Source organism: Schistocerca serialis, chromosome 11 (assembly GCF_023864345.2).
Source record: "Schistocerca serialis cubense isolate TAMUIC-IGC-003099 chromosome 11, iqSchSeri2.2, whole genome shotgun sequence".
Lineage (NCBI taxonomy): Eukaryota > Metazoa > Arthropoda > Insecta > Orthoptera > Acrididae > Schistocerca > Schistocerca serialis.
The window spans coordinates 117,320,025-117,335,223 of NC_064648.1; the positions used below are offsets into that span (position 1 = coordinate 117,320,025).

Genomic DNA, 15,199 nt, shown 5'->3' on the forward strand with positions numbered 1-15,199 from the left:
ACAAAAAAGGCCCGTTCACTTCTTCTGTAGGACTTAGTTTGTGCGTAACACGGGAGTGTATGAAAATGTTGCTCGTCGTATTTGCATGTGTTGCAGGTTGTGTGAAACCCACAGGAAGGAGCAGCTGAAAAAAATGGCTCTGAGCACTATGGGACTTAACATCTATGGTCATCAGTCCCCTAGAACTTAGAACTACTTAAACCTAACTAACCTAAGGACATCACACAACACCCAGTCATCACGAGGCAGAGAAAATCCCTGACCCCGCCGGGAATAGAACCCGGGAACCCGGGCTCCGGAGCAGCTGAATCACCGTGTATGCAGGGCGAGTCACGTAAGACGTAACATCCCTTTCATTGAACGGTTCCAGATATCGATACGAGGTTTTCAACAAATGATAGTACGCTAAAGGACATGTACTCTCGTATGTGATAAAGTGTCTTTTGTATCGATCGAGATACTGTAGCAGGTTTGATTCTTAAATAGAATGATGCGCTTTTTTAAAGGCATTCGAAAGCGGTTCAAAAGACGAGTACAGATTATCTGATTGTTTATATTGGGGCTGAAACTCTTCGCAAAAGAATCCGAGAAATGTACTAAAACTGGAAAGAAAATTGACCAGAGTCAGCAACTGCGCCGGCCGCGGTGGTCTAGCGGTTCTAGCCGCGCAGTCCGGAACCGCACGACTGCTGCGGTCGCAGGTTCGAATCCTGCCTCGGGCATGGATGTGTGTGATGTAGTTAGGTTAGTTAGGTTTAAGTAGTTCTAAGTTCTAGGGGACTGATGACCACAGATGTTAAGTCGCATAGTGCTCAGAGCCATTTGAACCATTTTGAATCAGCAACTGCGGTGTGAACACCGGGAAGCAAAGCTCCCATGCCAGGCTGCGTCGTTATATGCAGCAAGACAGGGCTACGCCGCTAAGATGAAACCTTATTTCATATACGACGTAGGTAGAGAGTCAGCTATGATTTTTGTATATGGAACTACGGCATATACACTCCTGGAAATTGAAATAAGAACACCGTGAATTCATTGTCCCAGGAAGGGGAAACTTTATTGACACATTCCTGGGGTCAGATACATCAGATACATCAGAACCACAGGCACATAGACACAGGCAACAGAGCATGCACAATGTCGGCACTAGTACAGTGTATATCCACCTTTCGCAGCAATGCAGGCTGCTATTCTCCCATGGAGACGATCGTAGAGATGCTGGATGTAGTCCTGTGGAACGGCTTGCCATGCCATTTCCACCTGGCGCCTCAGTTGGACCAGCGTTCGTGCTGGACGTGCAGACCGCGTGAGACGACGCTTCATCCAGTCCCAAACATGCTCAACGGGGGACAGATCCGGAGATCTTGCTGGCCAGGGTAGTTGACTTACACCTTCTAGAGCACGTTGGGTGGCACGGGATACATGCGGACGTGCATTGTCCTGTTGGAACAGCAAGTTCCCTTGCCGGTCTAGGAATGGTAGAACGATGGGTTCGATGACGGTTTGGATGTACCGTGCACTATTCAGTGTCCCCTCGACGATCACCAGTGGTGTACGGCCAGTGTAGGAGATCGCTCCCCACACCATGATGCCGGGTGTTGGCCCTGTGTGCCTCGGTCGTATGCAGTCCTGATTGTGGCGCTCACCTGCACGGCGCCAAACACGCATACGACCATTATTGGCACCAAGGCAGAAGCGACTCTCATCGCTGAAGACGACACGTCTCCATTCGTCCCTCCATTCACGCCTGTCGCGACACCACTGGAGGCGGGCTGCACGATGTTGGGGCGTGAGCGGAAGACGACCTAACGGTGTGCGGGACCGTAGCCCAGCTTCATGGAGACGGTTGCGAATGGTCCTCGCCGATACCGCAGGAGCAACAGTGTCCCTAATTTGCTGGGAAGTGGCGGTGCGGTCCCCTACGGCACTGCGTAGGATCCTACGGTCTTGGCGTGCATCCGTGCGTCGCTGCGGTCCGGTCCCAGGTCGACGGGCACGTGCACCTTCCGCCGACCACTGGCGACAACATCGATGTACTGTGGAGACCTCACGCCCCACGTGTTGAGCAATTCGGCGGTACGTCCACCCGGCCTCCCGCATGCCCACTATACGCCCTCGCTCAAAGTCCGTCAACTGCACATACGGTTCACGTCCACGCTGTCGCGGCATGCTACCAGTGTTAAAGACTGCGATGGAGCTCCGTATGCCACGACAAACTGGCTGACACTGACGGCGGCGGTGCACAAATGCTGCGCAGCTAGCGCCATTCGACGGCCAACACCGCGGTTCCTGGTGTGTCCGCTGTGCCGTGCGTGTGATCATTGCTTGTACAGCCCTCTCGCAGTGTCCGGAGCAAGTATGGTGGGTCTGACACACCGGTGTCAATGTGTTCTTTTTTCCATTTCCAGGAGTGTACTTGCTTCTGGTGCATCAGATGAGCCTTAGGACGACTATGTCAAATATGTGTACGTTTCCCGCTTTCTGAGGAAATAACTACAGCATCATCAGGAAATTTTCCATTTAAACCCTCCCTTTGCTGCTTACTTACCAAAGCTGTAACAGATAAGTCAGCCAGTCATACTTCATAATAATAAACAGCCGTCTTCACGCGAAAAGGAGAACTACTGTATTAACTTTCTTAGAATTGAAAAAAATAGTAATACCTGACCTCTCTTTATCTGGAGACGCCTGAATGCTACTTATGGTAAACCACCTGCTGTGAGACCAATGTGTCTATTAATGCTGCTCGAAATTGTAATTAGATGGAATACACATTAAATACACTAAATAGCGACATGTCACTCAGAAACTACACTCATGCTCATAAATTAAGGATAATGCTGATACATGGTGAAACAACGCTCTGGACGGCTTTAAATCATCTCGGGGTATGACCGTGCGGTGCATCTGACCTGCGGTCGTCGCACGGTGGCGCTGGCAGCAGTCCACATACGCAGGGGTGTGTTGGTGCATGTCAGAGTACGGTGCAGCGAGTAAGTGTGCAGACGTTTTCAGACGTACTAATGGTGACTGTGTGTTGGAAATGGCTGAGAGAACACATATGGGTGACGTTATGAGGGGTACAATACTAGGGCGACTGGAGGCTGGTCAAACACAGTAGGTCGTAGCACGGGCCCTCCGTGTGTCACAAAGTGTGATATGGAGATTATGGCGACGATTCCAGCAGAGAGGAAACGTGTGTAGGCGCTACAGTACGGGACGTCCACAGTGTACAACACCACAAGAAGACCGATATCTCACCATCAGTGCCCGCAGACGGCCACGGAGTACTGCAGGTAGCCTCGCTCGGAACCTTACCTCAGCCACTGGAACAGTTGTCTCCAGACACACAGTCCACAGACGACTGAACAGACACGGTTTATTCGCCCGGAGACCTGCGAGGTGCATTCCACTGACCTCTTGCCACAGGAGAGCCCGTAAAGCCTGGTGTCAAGAACACAGTACACGGTCATTGGAACGGTGGTCCTAGGCTATGTTCACGGATTCCAGGTATAGTCTGAACAGTGATTCTCGCCGGGTTTTCATCTGGCGTGAGCCAGGAACCAGATACCAGCCCCTTAACGTACTTGAAAGGGACCTGTATGGAGGTCGTGCTTTGATGTTGTGGGGTGGGATTATGATTGGTGCACGTACATCCCTGCACGTCTTTGACAGAGGAACTGTAACAGGTCAGGTGTATCGGGACGTCATTTTGCACCAGTATGTCCGCCTTTTCACGGGTGCAGTGGGTCCCACCTTCCTCCTGATGGATGATAACGCACAGCCCCACCGAGCTGCCATCGTGGAGGAGTACCTCGAAACAGAAGATATCAGGCCAATGGAGTGGCCTGCCTGTTCTCCAGACCTAAACCCCATCGAGCACGTCTGGGATGCTCTCAGTCGACGTATCGCTGCACGTCTTCAAACCCCTACGACACTTCAGGAGCTCCGACAGGCACTGGTGCAAGAATGGGAGGCTATACCCCAGCAGCTGCTCGACCACCTGATCCAGAGTATGCCTACCCGTTGTGCGGCCTGTGTACGTGTGCATGGTGATCATATCCCATACTGATGTCGGGGTACATGCGCAGCAGACAGTGGAGTTTTGTAGCACATGTGTTTTGGGACGGTTTTCTCCACTTACCACCAATACCGTGGACTTAGATATCTGTGTCGTGTGTGTTCCCTATGTGGCTATGCTATTAGCGCCAGTTTTGTGTAGTGCCACGTTGTGTGGCACCACATTCTGCAATTATCCTTAATTTATGAGCATGAGTGTAAATAGCGACATGACACTCAGAAAATAAGTACTTTTCTTAACGAAACGTAGTATTACACTTTACTTTTGTTGTTGTTGTTGTTGTTCTTGTGGTGGTCTTCAGTCCCGAGACTGGTTTGATGCAGCTCTCCATGCTACTCTATCCTGTGCAAGCTTCTTCAGCTCCCAGTACATCCTTCTGAATCTGCTTAGTGTATTCATCTCTTGGTCTCCCTCTACGATTTTTACCCTCCACGCTGCCCTCCAATATTAAATTGGTGATCCCTCGATGTCTCAGAACATGTCCTACCAACCGATCCCTTCTTCTAGTCAAGTTGTGCCACAAGCTCCTCTTCTCCCCAATTCTATTCGATACCTCCTCATTAGTTATGTGATCTACCCATCTAATCTTCAGCATTCTTCTGTAGCACCACATTTCGAAAGCTTCTATTCTCTTCTTGTCTAAACTATTTATCGTCCACGATTCACTTCCATACAAATACTTTCAGAAACGACTTCCTGACATTTAAATCTATACTCGAGGTTAACAAATTTTTCTTCTTCTGAAATGCTTTTCTTGCCATTGCCAGACTGCATTTTATATCCTCTCTACTTTGACCATCATCACTTACTTTGCTCCCCAAATAGCAAAACTCCTTTACTACTTTAAGTGTCTCATTTCCTAATCTAATTCCCTCAGCATCACCCGACTTCATTCGACTACATTCCATTACCCTCGGTTTGTTGTTGTTGATGTTCATCTTATATCCTCCTTTCAAGACACTGTCCATTCCGTTCAACTGCTCTTCCAAGTCCTATGCTGTCTCTGACAGAATTACAATGTCATCGGCGAACCTCAAAGTTTTTGTTTCTTCTCCATGGATTTTAATACCTACTCCGAACTTTTCTTTTGTTTCCTTTACTGCTTGCTCAATATACAGATTGAATAACATCGGGGAGAGGCTACAACCCTGTCTCACTCCCTTGCCAACCACTGCTTCCCTTTCATACCCCTCGACTCTTATAATTGCCATCTGCTTTCTGTAAAAATTCTAAATAGCCTTTCGCTCCCTGTATTTTACCCCTGCCACCTTCAGAATTTGAAAGAGAGTATTCCAGTTAACATTGTCAAAAGCTTTCTCTAAGTCTACAAATGCTAGAAACGTAGGTTTGCCTTTCCGCAACCTTTCTTCTAAGATAAGTCATAGGGTCAGCATTGCCTCATGTGTTCCAACATTTCTACAGAATCCAAAATGATCTTCCCCGAGGTCGGCTTCTATCAGTTTTTCCATTCGTCTGTAAACAATTCGCGTTAGTATTTTGCAGCCGTGACTTATTAAACTGATAGTTCGGTAATTTTCGCATCTGTCAACGCCTGCTTTCTTTGGGATTGGAATTATTATATTCTTCTTGAAGTATGAGGGTATTTCGCCTGTCTCGTAGATTTTGCTCACCAGATGGTAGAGTTTTGTCAGGACTGGCTCTCCCAAGGCCGTCAGTAGTTCCAATGGAACGTTGTCTACTCCGGGGCCTTGTTTCGGCTCGGGTCTTTCAGTGCTCTGTCAAACTCTTCACGCAGTATCATATCTCCCATTTCATCTTCATCTACATCCTCTTCCATTTCCATAATATTGTCCTCAAGTACATCGCCCTTGGATAGATCCTGTATATACTCCTTCCACCTTTCTGCTTTCCATTCTTTGCTTAGAACTGGGTTTCCATCAAAGCTCTTGATATTCATGCAAGTGGTTCTCTTTTCTCCAAAGGTGTCTTTAATTTTCCTGTAGGCAGTATCTATCTTACCCCTAGTGAGATAAGCCTCTACATCGTTACATTTGTCCTCTAGCCATCCCTGCTTAGCCATTTTGCACTTCCTGTCGATATCATTTTTGAGACGTTTGTATTCCTTTTTGCCTGCTTCGTTTACTGCATTTTTATATTTTCTCCTTTCATCAATTAAATTCAATATATCTTCTGTTACCCAAGGGTTTCTACTAGTCCTCGTCTTTTTACCTATTTGATCCTCTGCTGCTTTCACTATTTCATCCCTCAAAGCTACCCATTCTTTTTCTACTGTATTTCTTTCCGCCATTCCTGTCAATTGTTCCCTTATGGTCTCCCTGAAACTCTGTACAACCTCTGGCTCTTTTAGTTTATCCAGGTCCCATCTCCTTAAATTCGCACCTTTTTCAGTTTCTTCAGTTTTAATCTACAGTTCATAACCCATAGATTGTGGTCAGAGTCCACATCTGCCCCTGGAAATGTCTTACAATTTAAAACCTTGTTCCTAAATCTCTGTCTTACCATTATATAATCTATCTGATACCTTTTAGTATCTCCAGTGTTCTTCCATGTATTAACAACCTTCTTTTATGATTCTTAAACCAAGTGTTAGCTATGATTGAGTTATGCTCTGCGCAAAATTCTACCAGGCGGCTTCCTCTTTCATTTCTTACCCCCAATCCACATTCACCTACTATGTTTTCCTCTCACCCTTTTCCTACTCTCGAATTCCAGTCACCCGTGACTATTACATTTTCGTCTCCCTTCACTATCTGAATAATTTCTTTGATTTCATCATACATTTCTTCAATTTCTTCGTCGTCTGCAGAGCTAGTTGGCATATAAGTTTGTACTACTGTAGCGGGCATGGGCTTCGTGTCTTATCTTAGCCACAATAATGCGTTCACTATGCTGTTTGTAGTAGCTTACCCGCACTCCAATTTTTATTCATTATTAAACCTACTCCTGCATTAACCCTATTTGATTTTATATTTATAACCCTGTATTCGCCTGACAAAAAGTCTTGTTCCTCCTGCCACCGAACTTCACTAATTTCCACTATATCCATTTCCCTTTTTAAATTTTCTAACCTACCTGCCCGATTAAGGGATCTGACATTCCACACTCCGATCCGCAGAACGCCAGTTTTCTTTCTCCTGATAACGACGTCCTCTTGAGTAGTCTCCGCCCGGAGATCTGAATGGGGGACTATTTTACCTCCGGAATATTTTACCCAAGAGGACGCCATCATCATTTAACCATACAGTAAAGCTGCATGCCCTCGGGAAAAATTACGGCTGTAGTTTCCCCTTGCTTTCAACCGTTCGCAGTACCAGCACAGCAAGGCCATTTTGGTTAATGTTACAAGGCCAGATCAGTCAATCGTCCAGAATTTACATGACCGTGTTTCTCAAGCGTTGTTTAGTCTGAAATGCAGCGTAACCTCCCAAGCGGTGCAGAACAAAGCAACAAAATCCCATACGACGCTCGAAATGACATTCCTTCCGAAATTCCTTCACCACAAAAGGCGAAGTAAGTATTCCAGAATTCGAATTAAGAACAGCTGCCAACATGAGTAACGTAAAAATAAATATCCACGGAGTAGTGAAGCAACTTAAATCACTGAACAAAAGCAAGTCTTCCGGTCCACAACGTATACCAATTAGGTTCCTTTCAGAGTATGCTGATACAATAGCTCCATACTTAAGAATCATATACAACCATTCGCTCGACGAAAGATCCGTACCCAAAGACTGGAATGTTGCACAGGTCGCACCAATATTCATGAAAGGTAGTAGGAGTAATCCAGTAAATTACAGGCCCACATCATTAACGTCGATATGCAGCAGGATTTTGGAACATATATTGTGTTTGAATATTAGGAATTACCTCGAAGAGAACGGTCTCTTGACACACAGTCAACTCGGATTTAGAAAACATCGTTCTTGTGAAACACAACTAGGTCTTTTCTCGCACGAAGTGTTGACTGCTATCGACAAAGTATTTCAAATTTATTCTGTATTTCAAGATTCCCAGAAGGCTTTTGGCACCGTACCACACAAGCGCCTTGTAGTGAAACTGCGTGCTTACGGAAAATCGTCTCATTTATGCGACTGGATTCGTGATTTCCTGTCAGAGAGGTCACAGTTCGTGGTTATTGACGGAAAGTCATCGAGTAAAACAGACGTGATTTCTGGAGTTCCCCAAGGTAGTGGTACAGGCGCCCTGCTGTTGATTGTCTATATAAACGGTTTACGAGACGATACGAGCAGCCGTCTTAGGATGTTTGCAGATGCTGATGTCTATCGCCTAGTAAAGACATCAGAAGACCGAAACAAATTGCAAAACGGTTCAGAAAGCATATCTGTATGGTGCAAAAATCGGCAATTGACCCTAGATAACGAAAAGTGTGAGGTGATTCACACGAGTGCTAAAAGATATCCGTTAAACTTCGGTTACACGATAAATAAGTTAAGTCTAAGGGCCGTACATTCAACTAAACGAACTAAGTATCTAGGAATTACAATTACGAACAAATCGGAAGGAACACACAGAAAACGTTGTGGGGAAGGCTAACAAAAGTCTGCGGTTTATTCACAGGACACTTAGAAGATGTAACAGAAGATAGACACTACTCTTGTCCGTCCTCTTTTAGAATACTGCTGCGCGGTGTGGGATCCTTACCAGATAGGACTGACGGCGTACATCGAGAAAGTTCAAAGAAGGGCAGCACGTTTTGTTTTATCGCGAGATAGGGGAGAGGGTGTTACGGACATGATGCAGGATTTGGGGTGGACGTAACTAAAACAAAGGCGTTTTGTAGTATCACCAACTTTCTTCTCCGAATGCGAAAATATTTTTTTGCCGCCGTCCTGTATAGGGAGAAACTATCATCATAATAAAATAATGGAGAACGGAGTTCGCACGTAAGATATACCTGTCACGAACGTAAGCATCCTGTCCGATCCCCTGGATCCGTTCATGCCCATTGTGCGCTCCGCCGCCTTATGCAATTCCAGCAGGACAATGAAACACCCCACACGTCAAGAATTGCTCCAGAATGGCTCCAGGAACACTCGTCTGAGTTTAAACACATCCGCTGGCCACCAAACACCCCACACATGAACATTATTGAGCATATCTGGGATGCCTTGCAACGTGCTGTTCAGAAGATATCTCCAGCCCCTGGTTCTCTTACGGATTTATGGACAGCCCTGCAGGATTTATGGTGTCAGTTGCCTCCAGCACTACTTCAGACATTAGTCGACTCCATGCCACGTCGTGTTGCGGCACTTCTGCGTGCTCGCGGGGGCCCTACACGATATTAGGCAGGTGTACCAGATTCTTTGTATTTAAGTTTATATGACACTCTACAGGGAAAGTGCTGCCAGAAGTCAAAAACAGTTGGGAAACACGCAAGTTTTATGCTGAAGGTAAAAATGTGGTCCAACTCTCCCCTACTTACCCCCATATACGTGAAATGTACATACAGGGTGTTACAAAAAGGTACGGCCAAACTTTCAAGAAATATTCCTCACACACAAAGAAAGAAAATATGTTACGTGGGCATGTGTCCGGAAACGCTTACTTTCCATGTTAGAGCTCATTTTATTACTTCTCTTCAAATCACATTAATCATGGAATGGAAACACACAGCAACAGAACATACCAGCGTGACTTCACTTTGTTACAGGAAATGTTGAAAATGTCCTCCGTTAGCGAGGATATATGCATCCACCCTCCGTCGCATGGAATCCCTGATGCGCTGATGCAGCCATGGAGAATAGAGTATTGTATCACAGCCGTCCACAATACGAGCACGAAGAGTCTCAACATTTGGTACCGGGGTTGCGTAGACAAGAGCTTTCAAATGGCCCCATAAATGAAAGTCAAGAGGGTTGAGGTCAGGAGAGCGTGGAGGCCATGGAATTGGTCCGCCTCTACCAATCCGTCAGTCACCGAATCTGTTGTTGAGAAGCGTACGAACACTGCGACTGAAATGTGCAGGAGCTCCATCGTGCATGAACCACATGTTGTGTCGAACTTGTAAAGGCACATGTTCTAGCAGCACAGGTAGAGTATCCCGTATGAAATCATGATAACGTGCTCCATTGAGCGTAGGTGGACGAAACTAAAATGAGCTCTAACACGGGAATTAAGCATTTCCGGACACATGTGCACATAACATATTTTCTTTATTTGTGTGTGAGGAATGTTTCTTGAAAGTTTGGCCGTACCTTTTTGTAACACCCTGTATATGTGAAATATATGTGTCGAATGATTGCATGGGCGAATCTGCGGGAAAATAGCTAGTAAGAAAATAAAATTCGCGATGCTTTCGTTTCTTGAATAGTAATGACAAGGAAAAAGCAAGGGCGGCTTCTAAAACGCTGTGTCTGTTAACCGGATGTAATGTTAGGAATCTTCAACCTGGAATATAAATAACAGACTTTTTTCCTCAGTACAAAACAAACAGGACGTTTTGGCCACATCGTACCTCAACATAAGGGAAAAAAAAGAAACGAAAACGTAATAGTTAGTACGTACCTCTCCTGGAGAATGGAGCTCAACTCCTTGCAGAAATCGCCACCCTGTTTGATGTAGCGTCGGAGTTCCTCGAAGCCCGACTGACCCTGGAACAGAAGAGAGAATGTCCGTGATGAAATCTCTCGCCAAAAGTGTACCGAACAAATCTCACCGCCAGACGGTGAAACTGCTGCGTTGTGAAGGATAATCAGATATAAAGTAAATTTATGCTGTCCATTACTAACGTCGGTTCAAATAAACGTAGGGTTCCGGCCTGACATGACTACACGCTAACTACAGATTATTAGACAATTTCCTGAGGTACATAAATACATAATCTTGTCACCATCTCAAGGAGGCAACCTGGAATGACGAGGCAGAGAAGAACGGGAATTCTATAGTGAGAGAAGTGTGAGCAAGGTACAGGGTGACAATTATTGAACTATACAGGGTGAAAAGTATTTAAACCGACAAACTCTGGGAGGTTGTAGAGGACATCAAAACAAATATTTTTCCCTGATGTCAATTTTTCCTATGAGGATTATTTAAACCGGTGGAGGCCGTATTACGATCTTCAGTTGTTAGAGGCCGTATTATGATCTTCAGTTGTTAGAGGCCGTATTACGCTCTTCAGTTGTTAGAGGCCGTATTACGATCTTCAGTTGTTAGAGGGCGTATTACGATCTTCAGTTGTTAGAGGGCGTATTACGATCTTCAGTTGTTAGAGGGCGTATTGCGCTCTTCAGTTGTTAGAGGGCGTATTACGATCTTCAGTTGTTAGAGGCCGTATTACGATCTTCAGTTGTTAGAGGGCGTATTACGATCTTCAGTTGTTAGAGGGGTATTACGATCTTCAGTTGTTAGAGGGCGTATTACGATCTTCAGTTGTTAGAGGGCGTATTACGATCTTCAGTTGTTAGAGGGCGTATTACGATCTTCAGTTGTTAGAGGCCATATTACGATCTTCAGTTGTTAGAGGCCGTATTACGATCTTCAGTTGTTAGAGGGGTATTACGATCTTCAGTTGTTAGAGGGCGTATTACGATCTTCAGTTGTTAGAGGGCGTATTACGATCTTCAGTTGTTAGAGGGGTATTACCATCTTCAGTTGTTAGAGGGCGTATTACGATCTTCAGTTGTTAGAGGGCGTATTACGATCTTCAGTTGTTAGAGGGCGTATTACGCTCTTCAGTTGTTAGAGGGCGTATTACGCTCTTCAGTTGTAGGCAACTGCTGTCCACCAGTGTAGCAGTGCATTGTCTCTGTTTACTAACGGAGCGATACACCTGGTGAGAGTTCTGCGATCGGTTATCTCAATATCTGCCATTTCGAATTTCGTACAACGATCCAAAGGAGGGACGGTGTTACGATCTTCCGCGGTGAAACAACTTCGAATTCATTATTTCGGCCTTCTCCCTCTTATCTACCGTTTCGGTGCCGGTGTGGTCGCTGAGACAATGAATAGATGATTTTGACCCACTTGCTACTTTTACATACGACCAAAATCTCTTCGGGTTTTTACTCAGGGCGGTTGCAAACGTCTTACTTTCAACGGATAGGGACCGTCGAACACTGCAGCGGCTGGTCGTCATACACACATCAAAAAAAGTTTTGCATCACCCCCGTTACCAGAACTCCTGAACATACAAGTTGACTGTGGATATTGTATCACAGACAGTCCAGAGATGTCACTAAACCCGCCCAAAGATGTAAACGGATCCCGGCTTCCCGTGCTGCAGCGGACGACCGTCGCAGGTAGCAAGAGGAGAACCGCACCAGAGGTGAGCGCGGTGAAGCCCTCGGACGTTGGCGCGCCAGGTACATACACTATGCGATCAAAAGTATCCGGACATCCCCAAAACCATACGTTTTTAATATTAGGTGCATTGTGATGCCACATACTTCCAGGTACTCGATATCAGTGACGTCAGTAATCATTAAACATCGTGACAGAGCAGAATGGGGCACTCCACGGAACTCACGGACTTCGAACATGGTCAGCTGATTGGGTGTCACTTGTTTCATACGTTTGTACGTGAGATTTACACACTCCCAAACATCCCTAGGTCCACTGTTTCCGATGTGATAGTGAAGTGGAAACGTAAAGGGACACGTACAGCACAAAAGCGTACAGGCCGACCTCGTCTGTTAACTGACATAGACCGCCGACAGTTGAAGAGGGTCGTAATGTGTAACAGCCAGACATCTATCCAGACCATCACACTGGAATTCCAAGTACTATGCCAGGCGGGAGGTGAGAAAACTTGGATTTCACGGTCGAGCGGCTGTTCATAAGCCACACATCACGCCGGTAAATGCCAAACGACGCCTCGCTTGGTGTAAGGAGCGTAAACATTGGACGACTGAACAGTGGAAAAACGTTGTGTGGAGTGACGAATCACGGTATACAATGTGGCGATCCGATGGCAGTGTGTGGGTATGGCGAATGGCCGGCGGACGTCATCTGCCAGCGTGTGTAGTGCCAACAGTAAAATTCGGAGGCGGTGATGTTGTTGTGTGGTCGTGTTTTTCATGGAGGGGGCTTGCACCCCTTCTTATTTCGCATGGCACTATGACTGTACAGGCCTACATTGATATTTTAAGCAATTTCTTGCTTCCCATAGTTCAAGAGCAATTCGGGGATGCCGATTGCATTTTCCATCACGATCGAGCACCTGTTCATAATGCACGGCCTGTGGTGGAGTGGTTACACGACAATAACATCCCTGTAATGGACTGGCCTGCACAGAGTCCTGACCTAAATCCTATAGAACACCTTTGGGATGTTGTGGAACGCCGACTTCGTGCCTGATATTTTACCCTTTTATTTCAATATCAGGGTATAAATCAAAACTTATAGGCCATCCGCTGTGACCGAGCGGTTCTAGGCGCTTCAGTCTGGAACCGCGCTGCTGCTACGGTCGCAGGTTCGAATCCTGCCTCAAGCATGGATGTGTGTGATGTCCTTCGGTTGATCACCATCTATATTAGCAGGTCCTTTGCGTCTCCATTTTCTGCGATCCATTGCCTCCTTCTTAAGGCTGCTGTATGTTGTACCGTCCATCATGTCATCCAGTATCTGGAATCTCTTCCTCCCTCGCTTCCTTTTCCCTTCTACATAACCTTCTAAAACTGTTTTTATCAGTCCGTCATTCTTTCTTAATATATGCCCAATCCATTTTCTTCTCTTTATTACATGTAGTAACTGTCTTTTCTCTCCCACTCTTCTCAGTACCTCTTCATTTTTTTACTCTGTCCATCCAACTTATTCTTTCCATCTTCCGCCATGTCCAGATCTCAAAAGCCTCGAGCCTTTCTCTGTCTTTTTTCCTCATAGTCCATGTTTCAGCGCCATATAGAAGAACACCCCATACAAGACATTTTATGAGTCTCTTTCTGAGTTCTCTGTCCAGATCGCTGCAGAAGATTCTCCTTAGGTTAGTTAGGTTTAAATAGTTCTAAGTCTAGGGGACTAACGACCTCAGATAACACCACATTCCTCCGCATTTCGGTGCTGGCACTACACATGATGGCAGATAACGCTCTCCACGCATGAGCCTTTCCATGACATAGGGACGAGGTGTAGCGTCATTCATCGCTCCAAATCACGTGTTTCCGTCATTCACAATCCAGTGACAGCGCTCTTTACTCCAGCTCTAAGCGTTACTTAACACTCACCACAGAAATGTGCGTATCATGAGGAGCCTCTCGTTCACTCTTAACTCCCTATGCGCTGTCATTGTTCTACTAACGCGTTAGTCACTCACAAATGATTATTTCTGCTTCATTAAATCGCCAGGTTGACGATGCCGATGGATTTTGTACGGGTAGCATCGGAGGGTACGCCTCAGTGCCAACCAAACAGTACTGTATGGAATGCCGGTGCGACGTGCGACTGCACGAGCGCTGACTTCCCCGTGCATAGACGAACCCGCTACAGACTCCATTTCTTCCTGAACTCTCTCAGCAGCATTACGCCTTGTGCTCGGTCGGCCACTACGGGGTCTATCGTCCAAACAACCCGTGGCTTCGAACTTCGAAATCATTCTCACAACAGCTGCATTTGTCAACGGACCTTTACCCGATCGATTCCCCTTCCTATGGCGATAGCATCGTAACGCTGAAGCGCATTCCCCATTCTGATAATTCAGCTTCACTAAAGCGCCCTTTCAGGTAACGTCAACACGCTGCGCCTGCTGGCGCATCTGATTCTCTCTCTCATTACAGCACCTTTTATACACGATTATCATGCGCAGTCACTGACGTTTTGCTGTCCAGCGCCAACTGTCGGACATTTTCTGAACTTTCTTTTTTTTTTCTTCGTTCTAATAAAACCCCATGTCATTCCAAGCATGTGTGTAAATTTTTACCTGTCTGTCTACATTATTCCGTGGTTTATTAAGTTTTCAAATTTATACTGACTTTTTGATCACCTGGTATATAAATGACCTAGCAGAAAGCGTCGGATGCTCTTTAAGGCTATTCGCAGATGATGCGGTTGTCTATACAAAAGTAGCAACGCCAGAAGATAGTAAGAATTTGCAGAACGACCTGCAGAGAATTTGTGAAAGGTGCAGACTCTGGCATTTGACCCTGAGCGCAAATAAATGTAACGTATTGGGCATTGTAATAT

General features: G+C 45.9%; 1 protein-coding gene across 1 annotated transcript in view; it reads right to left on the minus strand.

Annotated features, from left to right (window-relative positions):
* The window catches only part of LOC126426680 (nostrin), a 151,141-nt gene that overhangs the window by 97,185 nt on the left and 38,757 nt on the right, over positions 1 to 15,199 (minus strand). Inside the window, exon 3 of the mRNA XM_050088571.1 lies at positions 10,589 to 10,674. Within this exon, the coding sequence (XP_049944528.1) occupies positions 10,589 to 10,674 (86 nt within the window). The remainder of the gene's footprint in view (positions 1 to 10,588; positions 10,675 to 15,199) is intronic.